The following is a 24,339-nucleotide window of genomic DNA, read 5'->3' on the forward strand; positions in this document are numbered from 1 at the left end:
CTGCTGGATTAAGGATGTTTTTAAGAGCCTGGATGAGGTATTTAAAGCAGTCACTATTTCATTACACAAAGTTTGATTTATTTTAAGCATTTGAACTTGATATTCATGTAGTGTAATATTAAAAACAAAGTTCATGCAGGAAAATAAATCCTAATATTTTTAATATTGACAACAGTTAAAAAGTAGTGGAACACAATATACAGATGTTGAGAAGAGACTTTACTAAAAAATTGGTTATAAAATTTAGGATAACTTATTTTAAAATGGCTATTAGGATCCCATACCAGTAGGTGGAGTAATTACTAAGGAGGTAAGTATATTTGGTCAGTTCTTTGCTTATTTAGTATTGTCTCTGTAGAGCAGGAACAGGTAAATAGCTTGCTGGATATTTGCTAGTGATGTCTACATAAATGTTTTTGGTGGTTAGCTGGGAATATATCAATTAAATGAAAATAATTAAAACAAAACACTAATAAGTGTTTATATTTCCTAGTTTGTTTTGAAATAGTGTGCAACAACTAAACAAGTATGCCTTACAATGCCCTTTTTCAAAGGCTCTGGTGACATTTAGATAATAAGAGAAAACATACTAAGGGGCATATATTAAAGATTTAGGATTTAGGATCTGCTAACACCGACAGAAATTTGTACAAATAAAATAAAAGTTTTCAGTATGTTGCCTGATTTTTTAAATTATTTTTTATTTATTTATTTATTTTTATTCTGACTACTCTCTGTTGAATTCTTATTGCCAGCAGAGTACCTGGAAGAATACATGACTCCTGCAGATAAGCTGAACAGATAAGCTGAACAAAGCTTGATAACAGAAAGAGTTGCTCACAAAAATACTCAATAGAAAAGAAAACCAAAGAAAAAAGTCCCAGTGGCAACCTGACAGAGTCAAGCATCAGGTCCAGGATGATCAGGATAACTTAAATTTTCTGTAGGGTATAAGGCAGTAGCCTTAGTGATAATCATTTTTATATTATGGAAGACAACAAAATGATAGCTAAAACAGAAAAACATAACAAGTATTACAAGATAATACTTTTTTCACGCTTATTTTAACCAATATAAAAGTACTGTTAAAAAAAACAAAAACAAAACAAACAAACAAAAAAAACAACACTCTTTTTCTCTTCACTATGCAATAAAATAATGCTTTCATTAACTTTTTGATCATCTTCAGCCAGATGATTTTCTGATCATCTACCAATCTACCAATTGTGTTGGCAGAAGCAGACATTCTCTCTGAGAACTCTGAAATTTGATGGTGTCTACCCTGAAGGATAATTTAAACATTTAATTCTTAAGTATTGTATATGTTCTTAGTAGACTTCTGTGAGGAATAGCTTTCTTGTCCCACAGGTATTTTTTGGAGACTTCAAAAACAAATATCTTCATTCCATTATAGGGCAAAATGTAGTCTTTTCAAAATAAGAAGGAAAACATTGATCCTGTCACCATGAAACAGGCAGTACGGAGAGTCTAAGTTAGTCTCTCATTGTTTGGTCTTAGTGCTATAATTACTATCATATAAAATCCTTTTGATTTTTTATTTTTCCATATTGTTCATCTATTTTTACTATCTGATTTTTTTTTTTTTTTTATCTAACCTGAACGTGATAGAAATACCTTTTTTGGGGAGGAGGTTTTCCTTGGCCTCCTTTCTTTTCCCCACTGTGGTGGGTGTTTGCCTTTTTTGTTATCATTCTCTGTCTCCACTTGACTTTTTTTATTTGATTTCTCTGACCTTTAAATCATAACCTGTTAAGCAAAGCCATTTGGCTTTACTCTGTGTTTAACTTTCAAGGATTTTGTCCATCTCCCCAGCAGTCATCACCACAGTTTATTTTGAATAAGGACCATGTGCTAAGTAAGCACTGTGATTTTTAAACAAGGATAAGCACAAAGAGAAATCGTGGCAAAATCCAAAACAGAGCAGCTCATTTTCAAATATTCTTGACTTGTCCATAGGAAAACATAAGCATCCTCCTTTTCCCCTCACCACTTCAGTCACTAATCTAGTGTCCGATCAGTGCTCCATCTGGATAGTTGCCAGTAGAGCAAGTTTGTCCTCAGCTGCCCATAGATCATTCCCCAGTGTCTCCCTGCTCCTAGCAGAGACTCAGGAAGGTTTTCAGAGTTCAGACCAACCACTACTGATGCTTCATCTTTGTGGCTCTGTACTTGTGCTGTACCAAGAGAAGCAAGGAAAGAAGCACATGCAACCGCTGACAGACAAGTCTTATGTTCTGTTCAGATTCTGAACTTTGCTTTTAGTTGTGGTAGAGCTCAAGTGTTTAACTCTGTGACTACTTCTTTCCCAAACCACCTCCTGTTCCACTATTCTGTAACATAGATACAATCATATTAAAATATACCATGGTTTATAACACTGGCCCTGAGATAGCTCCATCTTTTTTCCTACTCTGTTTTGAAGCACAAACTTTAGTTCTAAATTGATCCAGCAATGATGGATTGTTGGATCTCCAGATGAAGTTCTGCAGATCTTAACCTCTTCCTGTTCATGAAAGGATCACTTGTCACAAAAAAAAAAAAAAAAAAAAAAATAATAATAATAATAAAAAATCTGTTTTTGGTTTTGTTTAAAGACTGGAGGAGCAGATACAGCATAGCATCAAACAAGGTCAAAATCTCTGGGTTCCAGGGTCAAAACCTTCCTTACCATTTCAAAAAACAACATAGCATTTTGACACTATCAAGCCCCGAGCAGTACTTTACCCTCTATGTATCCAGAGGTGTCTATGTACACTGAGAAAGGAAGTTTAACTTTCCTGTAACTGGACAGTCTTCAAAATATGTTGTACCTCTTTCATTTGCCTGGCCATCTATCTCTTTCTCTGGTACAAACGTGCACACACACATTTCAGTCTCAGCTGCTTTAGCACACAGGGGGAGCTCTCTCCTATCACATAGCCCACATTCCTACCTTGTCTGTGGGGAGCAATTTTTCTACTGGGAAGAACTGCCTGAAAGCTGCTGTGCAACTGCATACTTTCAGTGTTCCCTTTTCAAAAACAGAAGTTGAAATCTGGCTTCATTAAGCAAGAGTTGCAATAATATCAGATTGCATCCTTGTCCATTAGAAATACTGACTGTTTCTGGGAGGGGACCACTTAGCTTCTACAAGTGTTGCTACTTCTTCAGAAACTCTTTTTTTTTTTTTTTTTTTTTTTTTTTTGTATATTGTATATTTTTTTTGCATATTGTAAATATTAACCCAAGTAAAATTAAGCTGTATAGCTTGTTTTCTCCTCTTAGCAGTCATTTCCCGTTCCATTCAGAGGAAGATTTTACAGGTTTTGCATAGGTAGTTTGGAAAGCTGGTTGAGCAACAATAAAAGCTGGTCTAAACTTTTTAATTCTTTATCACAGCTTCAACATGAAGAAATTCTAGGCTGGCATCAGTTTTGCTGAGTATATTTTCCATATAGAGTTCCTTAGTGGAGAAGGGCAACACTGGACACTGATACCCCAAAAAAATGTACAAAGCAGGAGCCAACTCTCCTATAGCCGGCCACTTTGTACTAGACAACGTGAAAGTGGCTTCTTTTTAAGGTGAGCCTTAGGGCATCTCTCCATCATCACTGTAAGTAGGCCTGTTTCACTGCCCATCTCATTCCACAGGGAATAAATAGCAAAAACTTTGTAGTCCTGTTCAGCACCACTAGCAACACAAGGAAGCATTTATAAGTCACCTATGCCAGATTCGCCCTGTACAGGATGAGGTCTGTACCAGCAACTGGTGAGAATCCCTGCCATGCTCACTGCACACTGAAGGTATGAAACAGTGAACGGTTAGGCACTAAGGAGTTTCTTATTTTTGGATTCTCCACATCATAATGTCACTTCAACATCTCCTTGCTTTGCTAAGTAACACACTATGTGCTTATTTCCTGCCCATTTTTATTGGTTCACATAATGCTTTAGTTGAGCTTGTTTCCACTTCTTTACCACTACAACATATTCGCAAAAAGCAACCATACTGCCTTCGAGCCTCTATTTTGCTAAACTAAGCAAGACACAATTTTCCAAATTTTGTGGGTATGGACTCTTCCTTCATCTGGTAAGTTTACATTCATCCCCTTGAACAGGCGTAATGTTCCTCTCTTGTGAGGACAGAGTGTCTAGATCTCTGTCACTTTTCAAGCATTCATTTACTGTTGACAGCCTGCTTAAAGGATCTAAATTACCTCTCTGCTTTGCAGTTATGCTTCTTCTTAGTACTCCTGCTTTGTTTTACTTTTATTCTTGTTTCCTATATAAGATCAAACTCAGCCTCCATTTTGGCAATTCTCAATTGACCCCTCTATTTCCTGACCTGAACAATATGGCTTTCCCTTCAAATATTGAAATATCTTAGAAAAGCTTCTAGTATTACATTATAAAGAAAACCAAATGAAACCCAAAAACAACTATATATGCTCCAACTATAATTCACAAAATCTTCAAACTCAGCCAAATCAACATCAATTTTTGCTGGGACTCAGTTTAGCATCTCTCATGCCCAAGGGCTATTTCCCTGACAAGTTGCTGCTTTTGCTCCCACCCATTTCAGCATTTTTCAGATTATTCGAAATTCAAATATATATGAATCCAATCTGCATTTATATAAATATAAAAGACAGAAAAAGAAGTAGTACCACTGATCAAACTTTAATACATCACACTTGGAAAAACAGTCTTTTTCTGCAGTTCTACTCCCAAAAATTCTAAGGACACTATTTCAGGTGAATGTTGAAAGGAAGGAAGTGCTACAGAGACACCTACAGACACTTATCTTCTAGATAAGTAGCTGGGTTTCTGCTTTGGCTATAATTAATTTAGCCAATATTCTAAACACCACTATACAACCAAAGCATTGTTATACGCAGAGCTGAGAAATCACTACAGCGTATTTGTAGTATTCATGTGGCTTAGAGGCTTCCACAAATAAAGCTGTATTTTTTGTAATAGCTATGTAAACAGTAAATCCTCTTTGAAGAGGAGAGATTCTATAAGCAGCTCTAGATAATGTTACTATCAACAACAGCAATCCTGTCTTTTTTTGGGGGAATTTGGATGTGATGTGAAAGCTGTACTCCATAAAATGAAAACCAAAACGGCTCCTTGCCCCAGCAGTTACCACACCTCACTTAGGTAGTCCTAAATCATACTGAAAACTGTAGTTTAGTTTCTGTACTATGAATTACTGTACCATACTGTACTAGTAACTACTAAGCCCTGAGCATCCAAATAATAATCTGTCCAGGGCTATCTTCCATGACATATTCTGCATTCTAATCCTTGATTCCTGTAAGGTTTGAATTAAGCAGTAAGCAAGTTTGTAGATCAGAACTGCAGTGCAGGAAAACATGTTTGTACTAAAAGAAACTGGTAGGAGGGTGAGCAACTAGGCTGGGCAACAAAGGAAAAAAAAAAAAAAAAAAAACAGAAGGGGTGAAAACATCTGCAGGACAGGTCTAGTCCAGCATCTGTGTTCAGAGAGATTGTGTTGCCTATGAGGAGTTAGCAGCTCTTACAATTACATTGGCACACCACCTTGGAGAGGTGAGAAGTAACACTGTAGTCAATTTGCCAACAACTGGTGTTTTAGAAGAAGTCTGGATTTTATTAAAGGCCTTGGCTCAGGACAGCAAACAAGACTCTGGTTCAAAGCTTGTATTTAATATCAAGTATCAAGGTTTCTGACTGTCTGGAGAAAAAAAAAAAAAGAAAAAAAAAACACTCTTGAAAAGGACTGGATTACTACAGACCATTGAAAAACCATGAGTAAGATTTCTCAATTAGGAATGTAATGCTAATTAGTCTTTTTGGGTCAGCCTGGGTGGGTTGGCTAATTAGCAAAAGTAATATACCCATGTGATTGGCCTGGAGTGTGGGTGAGGTTCCTGGAAGCACCAGGTGATATCTGGTGAAAAAAGGATGTGTGGGTGGTAAGATCAGGACAGCTGCAGTCAATGACTAGAGTGGGGGAAATACATCTTCAACAGAAAATGCACAAAAGCTCTGAGCTTTCAGAACAGTTGAGGTAAGGATTAGCAAGCTTCTGTAAGGTTTATTGAAAGCCTAATTTAGGATAAAATAATTTCATGGTAAGATGGAGAGATATGCAGATTGCATAAATACTGATGTTGTCAAGTCAGTTAAGTGGTGTGTGTGATAAAAGCTGAGACCATTCTGGTGCAAGAACAAATAGTAGACTTGCTTCAGCCTCAAGGCACAGAGGAGACAGGGGCCCTACAGATGTTGTTTTAATATTCAAGTAGGTGTGAGTTTTAATCACCAGCCTTTGTTCTTAGTTTCTAAATAAAATATGAGTTTTACCTATATAATCTTTTATTTTTGTTTTAGTAGAAAAATAGCCACATTCATATCCTCCCTAGTTTATGTCTGCCACTGCACAGAACTATTCAGATTGTTTTATGGACCTCTGTAAGGCTAGGAAATCTATCACATGGTAATAGTAATAATGTTCTTTGTAAAATACTATATGTGCTTTCTAACAAAAGTCACATGATCAGTTCAGTCCTCCAGAAGACTCCTTCTGGAAGTCCTTAAGCCCCAGTACTCACATTTTCACTTTAAGGGCACACTCCATGTGTCATACTTCAACACCAAAGGAAACAGAAGCTGTCTGTGATAGAGAACACCCAAATGCCCTAAGGTATATAGGGGAAGGTGCCAGGTGCATCTGAACAATAGTACTAGAATATGAAAGGAGTTAGCTCCTCTAGGGCAGCTTTTCAAGGTTTCCACTCTCTGTGCTAATTTCCCCAGTGTCCAGGGAGTTACTGGTGTGTGTATGTATTGTTTAAATGAGCTCCAGTGCATCATACAGAGCAGGTATTGCAAATACTTAAGGTGTCATGAAAAATGCATTGGATAAAAAGTGAACTTTTATACATGGTTCAGAAATTTAGAGAAAGGAGATAAACAAAACAAAGAAGACTTTACCCCACACTAAAACATTTCATATTATCTGCTGGCAGTGTCTTTCCTTATGAAATTCTCTTTTTACATATCCTCATCCTTACATTGATGGTTACCAAGAGCTATGTAACTGGATCAGTTAATATGAGAATCAGATTTCGCCTCATTCATTTTATACATATGATTTTTACCCTTCATTTGGCCTTGTAAAGGTTGGTAACTCTGAATAATTAGAGTTTTGGACGTGTCCTATTTCCTTTTATTTATGTATCTAAACAGACGAAGCAATTTGGAACAGCTGCATACAATAGAGTGTTGTTGTCTTGTAACATTTAGAAAGTATAATTTCTAGATTGCTGTGCTGAAATTTGCATCACTATGAGTAAGATTTATTTCTATGGTTCTGAGATCAAATACAAATCTATTAGAAAAATCAAAAAACAGTAAGTTTTACAAAAACAAAAAAAACATGCTTAATTAATTTTGCATTTATTATTTAATACATTCTGGGTTTTTCCCTCAACAGATGGCAATTTAATCTCTGCATCCTTAAAAAAAAAAAAAAAAAAAAAAAAAATCTAAGCTATTACATCCAATGATTTAACATGTTTCATTTTTTAAAAAATATTAGAGATGGGCCCAAGACAAAGCTTGGATTCAAATCCTAATGTTCCCAGAGGGTGTTCTGCTCCAAGGTTTTGGTTCAGGCCCATCTTTTCCTCTGGACAAGTATACATTTGAAAAAGATACTGCCAAATAAATCTCCTGTTTTGAAAAGTTAAGTATTACATGTGTTTCTAATAAGATGTCAGATGGAGTAGCATGAAGTAATTTTAATTATTTTCATTATTTGTCTGTGGTTTTTGCTTCCTTCTTTAATTTTGCTTAGTGAAACAGCTAACCTAGAGTAGTCCATCTTTCTTCCCATTTACAGCTGGAGAATCAAAGTGAAACTAGCACTGCTGTGCTACCACTTCCAGAAACAAATGTAATTAAAAATACATTATTTCTTGAATTACACAAATATATCTGTTGAAGTCCCCTTTCTATTCAGTCTATCCTAAAAAAGAAAGCAGAATTAATGAGATACAAAAAAGTGTTTCAAGGTGCTAGGAACTGAAGGAGAAAGACCATACACAAATAGCAGTAAGATTTGAGAAGGCACTCCTTACATCATGATCACATGCTGCAAAGGGAAAACATTTTTATTTTTTTTTCAGAACTCAGCTTTGAATTAGTCCAAGATTCATATGTCATGGCAGGCAGCAACTAAATTAGAAAATGTTATCTGGAATAAATTAAAATTAGATGTTCAGCCCCCAAACATTAAAGAGATTTCTAATGAAAATAAGGACAAATTAGTGGAAAATTGGAACTAAGCTACTCTAATTTTTTTCTCTTCTGTTTTCAAATATATTTTCCAGAGTGGATCACTAAAGGAGCCAGAGCCAAACAAAATCCCACCTCAGCGACCACCACCTCAAGGTTGTTTACAGTACATTCTCGACTGTAATGGCGTTGCAGTAGGACCAAAACAAGTCCAGGCTACTTAGATAATTGAGACTAAAAAGCAAGGGTTAAAACAAAAATTATTTAAAAAAAAAAAAAAAAAGGGAAACAAAAACACAATCTTAAAAGCAAACATACCAGTTTTGTTCAATTTTACATTGTTCAATGCTGACCTGGACTGTGTTTTTTCTATGCAGTGTCAACTATACCGTCTGGTTGTTTACTTGTTCATGTCTGTGCGTGTAATGCTTACCTACTTTTCTCTGTAAAATTTGTGATTTCAGGGCTGTTGTCAACAGTGTACAAAGAATGTGCCTCTTTAGAGCCCAGTGCAACTGTATGGATGGTTAGACAGTATTTTTTGAGTATTATATATCGTTCAGTAAAATACCACCGAGGTTCAAATATAAATACTTTTGCTTACTCTGTGAGTGTGTGCACAGTATACTCATCGCCTTTATTTTTTTGTGTGTGTGCGTGCATGAGTATTAGATAGGTGATCCAGATATATTTTTTAAAGTCTAGATTAGAATTTGCTGGTGAGGCTTTCTATTTATAATTTTATAAAGTTTGTTAACATTTAAGTTTTACTTATAAGCGAGTGGAAGTCTAATATTTCAGAGACTCGATAAGTATGATACAGTTCTTCCCAAGGAATATTTAAAATATCTTCTATTTTACATACTGGTATTCATATTTTTAGTATTTCTGCATTAAATTATTAGCTATAAAGCTATGTAAATGGGCCACCTATGTGCAATATCTCAGTGAAAGTGTGAGTATTTAATGTATCTTATTTCAATGAAGTAGTTCCTTTTGTTGTCATTCCGAATTAGTAGTATCTATGGAGATTTTTAAATAAAACAGTAATGCAAATACTTTCAAAATCTTATACTCACCTAAGAGTTAAAGCCCAGGTTATTTGGTGAGAAGTACCTCAAGGACTGTTAAACTTCCTGTAAGAGCTCATTTTTTTTCCAAATACTGAGATGTTGAGAGATGGTAGACCAAGGTACCTTTAACCATCTAGAGATCTTGCCCTTTGATTGGAATGCAATGTTGGTGGTTTTCTTTACTAACTCAGGTCTATGATTTTAAACCTAGAAATATCAAGATAGCTATAAAAAAAATTCAGTCCCAGCATTATCCACTTAAATAGGGTTTATAACAATTGCTTAAAATCAAATGTGCAAAAAGACTTGAGATGCCTGACAACTGCTGTATTTTCTATAGGAAGATTATTTATGATTTTTGCATAAGCAGTTTATAGTGTAATATTACAAGAAATGTACAGGTGGGCAGTTAATCTGTTGTGAGAAATCTAGCCTACAGTCACAAGCTACACAATGCTAGCATACCATAAAACTTAGTCGCGAGTGAGCCACAAAACTATAATTTGAATTTAGAATATGTACAAAGATGAGTAGTGGCCATTAGTTTAGTGCAAACAGTTTTGTTTAAAGGGAAAACAGCTTTATGTTCTACTTCTGTTTTCCCTACAAACATTGGAAAAAAAAATTATCAGTGAGAATCATCGTTCTTAGCATTTCTTTTCTTTGTACATGCTGGCTGGTAAGATGAGAATTAAGGTATGCATTATTAGCTATTTAAATGTTTGTGGTAAGTGCTACTGTTTACTACCTATCAGTAACTTACATGAATATTTTGCTTCAGTGATCAGCATTTGTCTGGGTCAGTAATCATTCCAATGATGGCATTGGATATTTTGTTCTGTATTAAGGAAGTACCACTTAGAATCAGGTTCACAAATCCTTACCTCCAGATACCATAAAAGTGAATAAACAATACTGCCCTGGGGTGAAGAAATGAATCTGATGATTGATTTTATTTAAAGCAGTTGGTATTTTTTGCATGTAGTAGTACAAGTATTCACAAGTGCTTTTCACACGACATTTGTGAGCTGTGTGTGCAAAGAAAAGATGGGTGTTTCAGACAGGATTTCAGCTTGTTGACTGTAAAGGATTTACAAGGGCACACATTATTGCTACATACCACAGACAAGAAGCAAGCCAAAATGTCTCTCTGCATGTAAGCATGCTTAGGTGCAATATTGTGGGTAACAGGGAACAGATGTTTTACAGTGTAGGCTTAATGTTCAGTTTTGTTGAGTTATTTTTGGTAAAAGTTTCTTTCATGATTGTTGCCTTTTGTACAACCCAGCTGCAAGAAAGTGAGCAAATGCTGGAAGTGTGACAGCAGTATATCTTTTATGTGAAATATCTTGTACAGCTTAATGTGCAATAAAAGAAAGTTATATCTGTCTTCAGTGTAAAGTTTCTGGCATTCAAGCCTGTATATACAAGTGGGGGAAAAGAAGCCTTTCTGTTTTTCAGTATTGAGTGAAGGGAGACTAATAAGCAAATGATCCTTATTAAGATGTTGCAAGACCATGTTATCACCTTCAAATATTTCCTACAAAAGTGGTTAAAATTAATAAACGATGAAGGCACATTCCTTAACATACAGTACGTGCTATTTATCTTTCTGCACCACAACACACTGCTACAACTGTATTAAAACTTCTTGAAGAATTAGTACGTGCTGTTCTCAGACACATACGCTGGAATCTCCTATAGTAAGTGGAAAAGTATCTATAATAACAATTAAAAAATATATATATTGCAACCGTATTTCCAGATATGAACATTTTCTTTTAGAGACCCACACAAGTCTTTTACTAGCATTGAATATCTGTGTAAGACTAAAAATTCCCAAATATTCAGAACATCTAGATCAGTTGTCTTGTATAATATTTGCTGTTCAGCAAAGCTCATTTCCTTACTGAAGCATTATACAAACAAATCTCTCAGAATTTCATCATGTCCCTTCATCAGCTTAACTCAGATGTCCTGTGTGCTTTGTCACATGGAAGAATAAAGATTGTTTTAACAAATATCATCCAAGGAAACCACATTCGGACATCTGATGTGAGATAAAAGCAGCATGGCCACTGATATCTGATGCAGCACTATTTCAGTCAGAAAGAGGAAAAAAAAAAAACCTCGGTGATGATGTAGCATCTTTCAGCCATGGATTTCACAATCAAGTCTCTACTGCACATGGTAGTTACACACTTGCTACCATATTTTTTCACTGTCATTCCTTCACAGTGGGAAGATCTCCTTGGTAAAGAGTTAATAATGATTTTCTTTTGTTTCTTGTAATGTTCTTGATGTATTTCACCAAGATGTTAGATTAGTTATCAAAAGACTTTAAATTAGCCAGAAAATTTTCAATATAAAGTTGTTCTGTTGCTATAAGAATGAATCTAAGAGGAATATTACAAAAATAACTTCTAAACTTTGGGGGAGCAAAATTGTAATAACTACACAGAAAATAGTAGCTGTATTGCTGAATTAGATATTTTTGATATATTCAGTTCTCTCACAGCCTCTCCTTTAGCTGGGCCAAAATTATACCAGGTGTAACTCCACTAATCTAATTTGAAGTCAGTGGAGTTACTGCTGGGATAAATTTGGGGTTTAGCATTTTTATGGATGAATCAGATGGCTCCAAGCAAGTTACTAATGTACCAACTGTGATTAGTAGTATTGACTACATTAAGCTGCAGTCCACATCGGTAGAATTTTGCCTCAAAAGTAAAATTAATCACATTTGAGGATTATTTTAAAGTGTTGGATATGAATCTAGTAAGAGCTCTTTGATACTATAACATTATGAAGTTTTTCTTGTACTGAACCTAGGGGGCCCAGTGCAACCCCAAGGAATGCAATCACAAAGCCAGGAGCCATTGCAGCCACAGCGCATGTACCCCCCTGGGCAGGCAGCAAAGCCCTCAGCTTCTCAGCCACAGCGTCCGCCTGGACCTACAACCCAGCAACCGCGTGCCCAGGCTCAAGGTCCCTCCAGCACCCGATTAGCAAAGGAAGCAGAGCCACAGCCTGCGCCACAGCCACAGCCCGCGCCACAGCCACAGCCTGCACCACAGCCACAGCCTGCGCCACAACAGAAGCCTCAGTCTCATCCCCAACTTAAGTAAGATTTGCTTTATCAGTTTTCTTGTCTCCTCATGATATGCTTGGATTTGTCATTGCAGCTGTAACTTGGGAGATGGTCTAACATTCATGAAAGGATATACATATGTTCCCAAGTCTAGAATGATACTAAAAAGTTTCAGAAAGCTTATTATCTGTTTACCATTAGGAAGAGAATAGCAGTAGTTATATCCTGTGCTACACAAAATTTCATATATTTGTTGTGCAATTTCTAGCAGCTAGGTCTGATGTAAAAACTCTTCATCTTACTCTTTTTTTTTTTTTTTTTTTTTTTCTTTTTATGTCACTGACTCATGATCTGGGTGTGCTGTAAGCTTGCACAGAAAAGAGGAAGTCTTATCTGTTTCAACTTTTAACCTCGCAGTCACTCAAGGAACAGATTCCAGTTTCAAAAGGCCTATCTCAGAAACAATGCAAATGAACACGCTGCCAAGCCGTGCTTCTTACAGTCACACTCTGGTCATGGTTATACATTGCCACTGACTGTACGGCACAAGTAACTCAAGCAGGCCCTCTCCGAAGGAGAGGCAGGACTCGCACAGACAGCTGCCTGCCGTTACCTCACTGCTGGAAGGTTCTGCTGGGCACAGCGCACCGGCAGTGCTCTATCTGGGCAGCTGCATGCAGCAGCACAGAATGTGAGAAGGATGTGTAGCTACATATCCCCTCGCAGCTTTAACCCAGTAAGCAGAAAACCCGGAGAAGGTGTTAGCAATGATTTGCTGGTTTTCAGCATAGTGATCCTGATACACACTACTTCCAATGAAGTCGAAGATGCATTCTACTTATTTTGATAAGTAAAAATACTTGCATGTAGTTGTCATTTTATCCAGTAACTCAGATCCCCCTTTTCCATCCGCTGATTTGCTAATGCTAGTGTGAACCAATTCCGAGTCCTTGCCTGAGTACAAGTCAGGGGAACAGACTTGTTAGGTGACAAGATGCAAAGATAACAATAGTCAAAAAAGGTCAAATATAGTTGCTAATGAAGGAAAGATTTTCCTTGCTTTCCTAGGATAATGGTTTTTTTAGTTTTATAATCAGTAAACTTGGATTAATTCATCCACTGCTTAAGTATACCTACAGAATAGGGAAGTCAATTTTCTTAAGCTAGATGGAAGACTATAAACTACTTTAAAACTTAATGTGTGCATTTCTGACATTTAAGAAAAATGGTGAAAAACAGGTATGGAAAAACTGTACTGTATATACTTTCCCATCTTTCTCCCTTTCCTTAAGTCAATTCTTCAAATGGAGATTCATTTTTCTCTTCCTTGAGTGGAATAGTCTCTAAAACAAAAATAAAAACAAACAAAAAACAAACAAACAAACAAAAAATACAGATTTTAAACTGCTAGCCATATTAAGAGGAGTTTTTCTAACTTTCAAGAAGCAGTTTTAGGTCCACACCAAGACTCAAATCTCCTGCCTGTAGGATTAACTCTATTTGCATGTGCATGCTTTGTATTCACCCACATGCTGTTGCCTAACCTGTATGTACATGTTATTAATCTGTGAATAAATATTTAATTAGGCTACTTATTGTGTTACTAATCAAGTCAAGTGCTGCTTCCCACCCTCCCTCTTTCAGTGAGTACAAACAAACATTTATCAGTCTATTCTCATTAACACAACTATAATTTATGAAAAACCTAAAACGCCTGTAGCACTGTTTGCTGTACATTATTAGTTCAGAGGCAGAGAAGTTGCAAGCCATGGATAGTATAAAACAACCTGAATAAGGAAAGTGTTTCAGTTTTACTGTAGCCAAAACTGAAATCCTATTATTGTACTGAGATAAAAATGAAATCAGTTAACTAGTTTTACTAATGCATGGATGTCTTCATAAAAAGATTATAACTCATTAATGTTTTCTATTTAAATTCAAGCCTACCTTTTAAATGTTATTTTACCTGAGTTAGTTTTAAACTTCAGACATTTCCCTTCTTGTACATTACTTTATTCATGCTTACAGAGACTTAAACCATGATTACATAATAGCACTAAAAACAGAATAGGATTACTAGACTAAATGCTTACAGGCAAGCAAAATGATACCCAATTTGGGGAATTTTTTGAAATAGGAATAGTGTCATTATATTTCTGAGGATGAAATATATCTAACACAGCAGTGGAGTACATTACAACTTTAGGATTCATTCTTCAAACTCTTGTTGATATACCTGATTTTTCTGTATGCATATATTTTTTTGCAGACTTCAGGAACACAATTATTCGTCATCCTGTGTTGGGTAGTGATTTGGATTAAGACAGGCCCAGTTTTTCCTTAAGTTCTGATTTCTTTCATCCAATTTACTAGACCTGTTTCAGATCTGTAGAAAGGCAGTTTATCTTCTAACAAAAAGATTATCCTACTTTGCAAATCAAACTACAGAAAGAACATGCTGTATTGCAGCAGCTCTGTATGCTACGTCTAACTTTATTGAATATCCATTTTGTTCACATGGAAACTGTCTACATCTCATGGACATTTTTCCTTTTCTCATAATTTATATGCATTATTTGTGGATGGAAGTTGATAGACAATACGACCATACAAAACTTGTTACATTTTTGTCTTGCAGCAAGTCGCAGTCTTTGACAAATGCCTTCAGTTTCACAGAATCGTCCTTCTTCCGATCATCTGTGAATGAAGACGAAGCAAAAGCTGAAACCATTCGAAACTTGAGGAAATCTTTTGCTAGTCTTTTTTCTGATTAGCCTGCTTCATCTAAATGCACATAGCATATAGTCTAAAAACTCCGTGAATGTTACATAGGTTTTGTTTTCCCTGTGACAGTATCCTTATCTCCTGTGCTAACTGTTGTATTAAGCAATATGTTAAACTTACACAAAACCAGAAGAAGGACTTTGTTGAGATTCCATTCAGGAACATGTATAGAGGTAAAGAAAGAAGAGTTCTATTACTAACACAGAATGCCAAATTCTGTGGTCCTTATCCATTGTAATATTGTGGCCTTACTGTGACTGAACTATATAATCCTATTTGAGACTCCTTTGTAGAACTGTGTTAATAAAGCATTGAGTTATGGGTTTCTTCTTACTTTACCCATTTCCAATGCATTGCAATGCATGTGTATTTTGTGCGTAAATGTTTTGTACTGCAGGAGTATAGTCTTGGTTTGTTCTTGCCTCTCAAATTTAGGAGGCAATTCACACTGACGTTCTTGTCAAGCTGCATAAATAGTGTGAGAAGGTGAAGCAGTTTCTTCTTCCTTATACAATCTTTCCATCAGCTGATTGTAGACTTCTGATGTATTGCTGACAGTTATCAGTACACAAATTAATGTCCTAAGTAGAGTATATATGTACTACTGTATCTCTGTGTCTATTTAAATTTATTTCCAAATTGTAACCATAACTGGTTTTAGTTGCAAAGAATATGCATGATGTTACCCTTATTTTTGTGAACACCTTCTAATAAATGTAAAGTCCCAGCCTGATTTAAAAAATGTCTTTGACAAAGCTTGTTTCAACACCAGTATGTATTGTTTATTTTAACTGATATCAGAAGGGTACCTTTGTGATTATAAAACATTGGACATAAGACACAACTGGAGAAAATAGACTATCAGAAATAATTCCCTTTTAGATGGGCATAAAAAATATACCTTTTAGGAAACACATTTATATTTTCTAATAAGTCATGTATTTTATAAATAACTTGTGAAAACAGAATTGATCTCAGACTTTGGGGTAATAGCAGCATATATTTTTTATTATCTAAATGAAAGTGAAGTTGATTAGTAATCTCTAGACTATCCCTTTTCAAATGAAAACCATGCCATTCTGCCTATCATGAATTATATGCAGCAGTATTCCTTGCTAGGAAAGAGTGCTAGCAGGAGAAACAAGAGAAAATAAGTGCTCTATTAGCATATTCAAGGGAGAAAGCAAGCAGCACAAGTTTACATTTAAACCCTATGGAATTTGTAGTGGGTTTGTAGAAAGTCATCTAGTTGTCTCAGACATTGTACTTTCTGTACTAACACATACACAAGTGTTAGCTTATGAAGTATAGGTAAATCACAATAACCCTTTGAAGGCATACGTCCTTTCAGCAGTTTTGGATTCCTTTGGATGAAGAGTCTGGCTTAGGCCAAGAGGTTGGCAATGAAGCATGGAAAGTTTCACCTCCAGTGATGTCAGAATTAAGTTCGTACATTAGTATCTGATAACTCTCTGTCAACATGGTCTAAGTTGATGATCTTAGCATATATATTTCCTGAAAAGCAGGCATGTCTAAATCACAGGCAACACAACTGATATGCTTTTTGGATTGATAGCGAGGACTGACTCAATATTGCAGTTGCCCAGAATAATGCTTTCCTCCAGGTTAAGACTAAAATGAATCTAGGGTCAAGACTGCAGCACAACATTACAGACTATAAATGCATAGCACTGCTCTCTGTAGGATGGAATATCAGTCTCTGCGTTTGGCACATAACCCCCAAATTTGTGGAACGGCCCTCAGAGAAGCCCCCTTACAAAATTAAAGACAACTCTTTCTCTCTCTCTCTCTCTCTCTTTTTTTTTTTTCCCCCTGGAAAAAATGCACCGTGTACACAAGTCTATAGTTTAGACCATGAATTCTGTGGCAAAAGAGTACACCAGAACTATTAGCAGTTTCTATTAATTGATAAATTCATACAAGCAAATGGATTTGTTTTTAGTTTTGTCCCCTTCCTGCCCCCCACTGCATTGAAACACCGTTCACTGGGCTGCAATAACAACCCTGAGTAGTTATATAGCCTTTCATGTCTGAGAAGCACTTTACTTTTAGATTAGAAAGATTAATCAAAGTTGCTAACGCAAATTAATTACTGCTACAGAGAAGGCATAGTAATTATGCATAGTTTGGCATGGTTCATGATTAGTACATGCCTAGTTTCAGCAGTATTTAGTACAATATGAATTACGGGTAGTTCATTAGTCCAGGCCCCAGATTTCGACTTGAGGCAAAGTTTCTTGCTCATATAAAATTCCCTCCCACCTCTTCCTGGGAGAAAACGGGTTTCACTACAGTCTTTGTTTTACCATCTGGAACAAAAAAAAGAAAGAAAAGAAAATAAAAGAAAAGAAAAAAGAGAGCAAGATGATGCAATCAAATCTGCATGGTGTATCCTCCCACACAATGTACATAACACATTGCCTCTCCACAATGCCAAAACTTCTTTATACCTCCAAGCGTGCTAAAGCGTGTCACATTCAAGCCGATGCATGCTTGTGTTTCTTATGCACTGTTTCATGGTTAAGACATTTTTAAGCAATCTATAGAACATCTCCAAAATACCCATCAGAAAAAGAATTTTTATGAAAAGTCTATTCAAATATTTATTGTCCATTTTGTCTGACTTCATTAAATAAATTGTACTTTAAATTCATGTGCAAGCTCTAAATACTCAGTCATCCAATACAATGCTATCTAGGTTTGCATAAGTGGTTACACAGAAATAATCGGAGTGTCTGTGGTTCAGCTTTCTGAACATTAGCCTAGGTACCCGAGGTCTGTACTTCATATGCACCTTTTCTATGGAGATACAGATTATGATGCTATAGGTCAGTATGCACAGTACTCCATCCTTTTATTCATCTTTCACTTACAAATCGATATAATATGAATTCTATAGAGATATTTATCAAGCTTAGTCTTAAGATTGAGATGGAGTCATTTTTTGACCATTAGGCCTGCAGCCAATTCAAAGGATTGAAGCAGATTTCAAGAGATTGTAATTATGGATGAAGAGACTAAACTAGGTTTGAAACCACCACTAACTCTCCAATAAAAAATAGTCAAATAGTACTAATGTACTTTGTAAATATTGCGTGTACTTTGTATACTTCCTCCTCTGCAAGAACAAAGTCACTTCGCTGAGCCAATGTTGTCTCAATGAACAGATCACATACAATGAAACTGCTATTTACAAAACTGAAAAAGTCATTGTATATTGTCTATGCGTTGACATGGTTGTTGCCAGTATTTTGCTGAATACTATAAATAAATATCCCAGCAAGTTGTCCATCAACAACAGCTTCCAGTGAGGTTGGGTAAGATGCTGAATATATCCAACAGAGCTACCTAATGCCTTTTCAGACTGCCAGTCATGACGCCTTTTTAGTAACCGAGATAGCCACGCAGGGGCTGGATATGATACAGATATGATACAGGATTTGTGGGAGACCTGGGCTATTCTAAAATGGCACTTGGAGGCCAGGCAGGATATATAGTTTGATTTAAAATGGCACTATTTGCCTGTGTTTGGGACAGAGATTCCCCTTAAATCTGGCTACTCAGCTATCTCACGCTGTGTAATCATTCAGGTGTGGGGTAAGAGCCACCTTAACTGAGCTCTGCCTTTCTTCTCCCCTGACTAAACAAAGCCATCTAGCAAGCCGGTGCTGTAATCATTTGAAAAATTTGATCACTAATAGAGTTTATCTTTCCATACCAAAAATAACTAGAAGTGAATGACTCAGAGGAGTTTAAGAAAGATTATCTAAATTGTCACGAATGCCAGCACAAATGAAATTAAGTTCAGAGTGAGAATACGTCTCCAATATGGAAATGCTTTTTATTAGACATGTATTTCTAAACAAACTTTTTTTTTTCTTTCTTCTTTCTAGATGATTTTAAAATCCTGTGTGAGATGTTTCAAAATAGGTAGCTAAAATTAGTTTTCCAAATGCATGGTCAGTTCTGCAAATAAGCAACCAAATTTGCAAAATCACGTTTTCCTCATTTCCTCTAATTCCTCCTCATTTTCTAAGGAAGCATGTTGCACCTCAAGATAATAGTTTATATTAACGTTTGTGAAGCATTGATTGGGACATCTGTAGTTACATTCTTGCACCTCAAAAATTAATTTAAGAACAAATGCAAATAAAATTAAGAAAAACAAAAAAAAAATAAAATAATGTCTAGTGCATCAAGTGAGTTCTTTAAACTTAAAATGAGACAAGAAGAACAACAGAAAGACTTTCCCCCTGTTAAACTTTAAGATAGGCCAGGAGTAAAAAAGACATGTTTGTGTGTTTGTTTGTTTCATTTTTATTTTTTTTTCCCGCAGATCATGTTACTAAGAGTTAGAAAAAAATCCAATTAAAAAAAAAAGTCTCTCTCTCTCTCTCTTTTTTTCTCTCTTTTCTTTTTTTTTTTTTGTTTGTTAGTTTGTTTTTGTTTTTGTTTTCACTAGGACTGGAGTTTTGACTTATGTTAGTAGTGGCAATACTCAAAACATCCAAGGGTGGATGTGGTATTTAAAAAATAATGTACTTTATGTTACATGACAGCTAAGTTTTCCAGTACAAGATATGCACTGTACTGGGAGAAGATACCTGGCTTTATGGCTAAATCTCTGCTTTGTACAAGTGATGGTAACAGAAAATAAGTAAAATGCAAGATCAATCGACAAGACTGAGAAAGGATTAACTGGGAGCTTAACTCCTCACATGTGGTATTTGTTAGCATTTACTCTTCCTCCTAACCATTCCTATTTCATTCACATATGCCTGTTCTTCTCACAATTGCAATCAGCCAAATTTACCATAAGGATTTATAAGCTCTGTAGAGTATCTGAATTTTTAAGGGCAAATCTTTGAATTGTTTTCGTCTTCTGCTGCTGCTCTATGCTTCCTAACACTGTGAAGACAGATGGAGAAAGTAATAGAAGATGGAAAGCTGACTGATCTTCACTTACTTTCTTAACTAAGAGAGAAGCTCTGGTAAAAGGTAATGTAGATTTTAAAAGTATGTGGACAGGCAGTACAAAAGAACTTTTTTCTATCCAGATGAGAGACAAGAAAAAACAAACAAAACCAGTAGTGCATACAGGCAAGCAGCTAGCCATTTTCTAATTTGGGAGCTACTTATCAAAAGTCTGTTACAAATATTTGAGTAATGAGCATTTTTTCCAGAGATAATCTAGTACAGGGTCTTAAAATTATACAGATAAATCTCTTCCATTAGTTACAGGATTACTGAAGTTATGAAGAAACATTAGACAGTACGTTAGACACATGAAACTAAAATTAATGAGAGCTGTACTTCATTAGTATGCCATGTTCCCTTCTGAGGCTGTAGCAAAACCTAAAGTGTGTTTTTGATTTTCCTGTAATTCATAACAGTGAAGATGATCACCAAAAGAATAAACATGGTCTGTGGAGTCAGACTTTCAGTAGTTCTACTCCTAAGGAAAAGCTAATGCTATTTTTCCCTCATCCATCAGGTACTTCACATAATTCTGCCACCTAACTCTCCTGAAGCTTTGTTTGAGGGAACTGGAGCTATTGGGCAAATGCTTCTCAGTTAATCAGAAGGAGATATCAATGCAATAATATATTTATCTCATTCCTACCCACTGTAATAAAATAGGAACATCTCGCATCTTCACATAATGTGCCGCTCCCCTTAAAGTTATGAGGAGCTTTAGCAAAAAGGGAACGCATCCTTTCACTAAGTATTTGCAGAATGCCATACACTAACACCTCACTTGATAAGTGTGCTCTGACTGGGGATACCATGTACGAGTCTCAAACTGATGATTATGCAAATCTTACAGATAGGCCCTTTAACGAGTAGATTACTATCCCAACTACTTTTGCTATCACTGAGTCCTTCATAGTTCTGGATAGTTCAAGCCAAACTCCTATTATCTTTGCTGTTTTGCACATTTTTCTTTCTTTGCAATAATAATAGTGTTCTGAGAATGAATATATCTCTAGGCATGTTTATCCCCATGTGTTTTTTCAGTCATGCAGAGCTTGGGACTACATATTCCACTGGCTTCGTGTGAAATGTGGCGTGCTACTTAAGAGACTGCCAATAGAACCAGGCCACAGATTAATTCTACTGCCAAGGTGCTGTATCAGTTTACTCTCCATGTAAGATCTGTCCTGCATGGTAGATCCACCAAACATTTGTAAGTGTGAGGCATTATAGCTTAAAAAGTAGGAAATTCTCCTTTCCTCCAGTCTCCTCATGGGGAAAAGGAGATTAGTTGTCTCCATCCACCAGCTGAACCAGACCTAATTGCTACATAGAAATGACAGTAAATCAGACTGTAAATCAGTGCTGAACTGCATTAGTTGGCTGTTTGTCTTGGTGACAATTTAAATATATTAATTAGCAATGTGTGCTGTATGATTCATCTTAAGACTCCTAGGAAACTGGTAGTGTTTCCATATAGAACAGAGTCCACCTCAGACACTTACTACAGAATCCCAACCAGCTATTTATCTTTTAGCAATCTTGAAAATGGGTGTTGCTAGCCACATCCACTGCTATTTACTGTAAAGAAGTCTTTTCTCATTGCTTGATGGAATTGTAACAAATTTGGGTATATGGAAGAGGCCTGTAATTTAAAGGCCTCTGCCCCACCTGTTATGGGAATGTCTCTGAACTGGGATCAAGGAAGCATTCTTTTTCTTATTTAGATGTTTTTTTCTGTTTGCAAGTCATGACTTAATCTATTGAAAACTGAAATGATTGTTTTAAAATTACAATGTATCAATCTCTTCTACCCTTAAATTCTAGTTCACTGAGAGGTGACCACCACTCTATAATATATATTCATTTACTCAGCTTTGTTCTACAGTACATTTTTAAAGACATTAGCATTTTTCACACCTTTTTTTTTTTTTTTTTTTTCTCTTTTTACTAGAAAGGGAAAGCATGTGCATTGACTCTGAGCCATACAGAGCTGATGTAATTTCATGGCAAGAAGACTCCTGCTGCCCTTAAGAATGTTAGTACAAGTTCTGAACTGACTTACCCTCCTCTGGAATAATTATGCATTCCACTCTGGCACATTTTATCATGCAATTCTCCTGCTTTGTAGATTACATGTCTTGAGGAGGTACAAAAGGGAAGAGCAAAGACTGTTTTATTTCTATACATGCATCTAACAATTATATATATACACACATACACACCTCAAATAGTACTTTTAAATGTAAAATTATGTGAGAATTTACTTTACAGACTTACTTAATATGTACATTAAATACAGGTATCCTTTCATGCATCAAGGAGATGCAAGCATCTCTTGGGAGGAACACACAAAGTATGGGGAAAATACATTGTTAAATTATAATTGAACAAGCTGGAACTTGTTCACGTTAAACAGCCCACCCTCAAACTGCAAAAAGCCAAATTACGCCCTCAGCAACTTCTGAAAAGCAAACTGCCTTCAGTGGATTTCTGCAAATTTAACTGTCTAGAGCCTATAGCCACATCAGAATAAGTCTCACTGATCTCGGAGATTAAGCAGTCCCCAGCCTAGTAAGTATTTGGATATGAGACCACTTGGCAATTCCACATAGTATTAGATGTTAGCACAGGATACATTTATAATTGAGAGCTTGGGTGTGAGGGGGTGTTCACAACATCAGACTTACAGATATCATAAATGAACCTTCCAAAGAGGCATTAGGAGGAATTTAATAGCTTACATCTCTCTGACTACAGCAAAAGCCTAAAATAGGTTAAAAACAAACAAACAAAAATTTGGAGGCTTATCTTAAGTGGTCTGAGTTCTCTTTGCTAATAGCAGATAGTAAAATCAGAATGAATGAAAAGACTGAATTCGTTTATCTGTTCTGAAAAATAGAGAATAAAGTATGGTTATGTTCACGAAAGATTATAGACCGGATCACTTTTTAGACTGAAAGACGTAAATACATATGTTACCAGAGTCAGCAGAAGCATACTGGGAAATAGATATGCTGCATAAAACTACTAGGGCCCTTGTTCTTCAGGATAAAGCCAGAAAGAGGAGACTTTACCATCCTTAGAGTCACTCTTTCAGATATTACAGTGTATTTCCTTGAGGTTTGTGTTTCAAATCAACATTTCTTTTTGACTTACAGGATGTCACACGTGAAACTTTGAAGAGGTTCAAGTGCTAGGAACTCTCTTTATGCAGTGTTCCATAAGAGATCATATTTCATCCCCTGAAACTCTAATTTGGTTATTAAAAATATCTACCTTGTTGAACAAAGCAAATAATTTTCCTTACTAAGTATTTATCTGGACTGATTGGTCAGTAATATTGATTTGGAAAGTCTGCGTTTCTAGTGGATATGGAATATATATAAATATATGTAACTAAAAAGTTTAAAAAAAGACCCACCGGTATTTTCAGTTCTCATCTAATTCAGAACTTCAGGAAAACTAACAAGACAGAATAGTAGCAGAATGGAGTAACTAAGACTGCTGGACCTATCTATATATATGAACTATACCTAAAACTTACAATCCTTCCTACTGTCTGCACACAAGTCTTCCTTTTTGGAAGTTGCCAGCTTCATGTTCAAACCAAAAGCAAATTTTCTACAAATGGATCAGATTTATGATGTGGGGTAGGGGGGGAAATACACAGGGCATCACAGAGGCCACATAGACAAAATGCAGTTATTCTTTATTTTTACGCCTATTCTCCCCACTACCAAATTGAAGCCTGTGTTATATTTTTTTTCACTTTTTTTAAAGTCAAATTTTCCATTAAACTGAAAAATAATGTGTGAAGTTGTTAAATGATACTGATGCTTTTTGTTCTCCCTCACACATATGGCTAGCTGAGAATACATAGCAAGTCCAAGCTTGAAATGAATTTTTTTAAGCAACCAGTATATAACACTAAACATGATTTAATAATGGAAAGACTGGCACAACCTTAAAGGAATATCATCAAGTAGGCAAGGTATGCTTGTGACTTATTATAAAACAGTTAAATCAAGTAGGAAGCATAATCCAGATTCTTTACATAATTATGGCAGAAGGGTGTGGAAGAAGGAATATCAATTACTTCTTAAAGTG

The 24,339-nt window shown here is 35.9% G+C and overlaps 1 protein-coding gene and 1 long non-coding RNA gene across 4 annotated transcripts in view; both read left to right on the top strand.

Moving 5' to 3' along the window:
- The window catches only part of SYN2 (synapsin II), a 180,668-nt gene extending 164,701 nt beyond the window's left edge, over positions 1-15,967 (top strand). For both annotated transcript variants that reach the window (XM_038186160.2, XM_038186159.2), the window contains 3 exons: positions 8,382-8,442; positions 12,192-12,483; positions 15,089-15,967. In XM_038186160.2, the coding sequence (XP_038042088.1) occupies positions 8,382-8,442; positions 12,192-12,483; positions 15,089-15,224 (489 nt within the window). In that variant the 3' untranslated portion in view covers positions 15,225-15,967. The remainder of the gene's footprint in view (positions 1-8,381; positions 8,443-12,191; positions 12,484-15,088) is intronic.
- A 4,096-nt stretch (positions 15,968-20,063) lies between these two features.
- LOC119718294 (uncharacterized) lies at positions 20,064-23,573 on the top strand. 2 transcript variants are annotated; one of them, XR_005269237.2, is made up of 4 exons: positions 20,064-20,253; positions 21,274-21,380; positions 22,184-22,267; positions 23,391-23,573. It is a non-coding gene; the product is annotated as an uncharacterized lncRNA (long non-coding RNA). The 2 variants fall into 2 exon arrangements; XR_005269236.2 differs by lacking the exon at positions 23,391-23,573 and having other exon boundaries at positions 22,184-23,159.
- Positions 23,574-24,339: the final 766 nt, after the last annotated feature.

The sequence above is a fragment of the Anas platyrhynchos genome, chromosome 13 (assembly GCF_047663525.1).
Source record: "Anas platyrhynchos isolate ZD024472 breed Pekin duck chromosome 13, IASCAAS_PekinDuck_T2T, whole genome shotgun sequence".
NCBI lineage: Eukaryota > Metazoa > Chordata > Aves > Anseriformes > Anatidae > Anas > Anas platyrhynchos.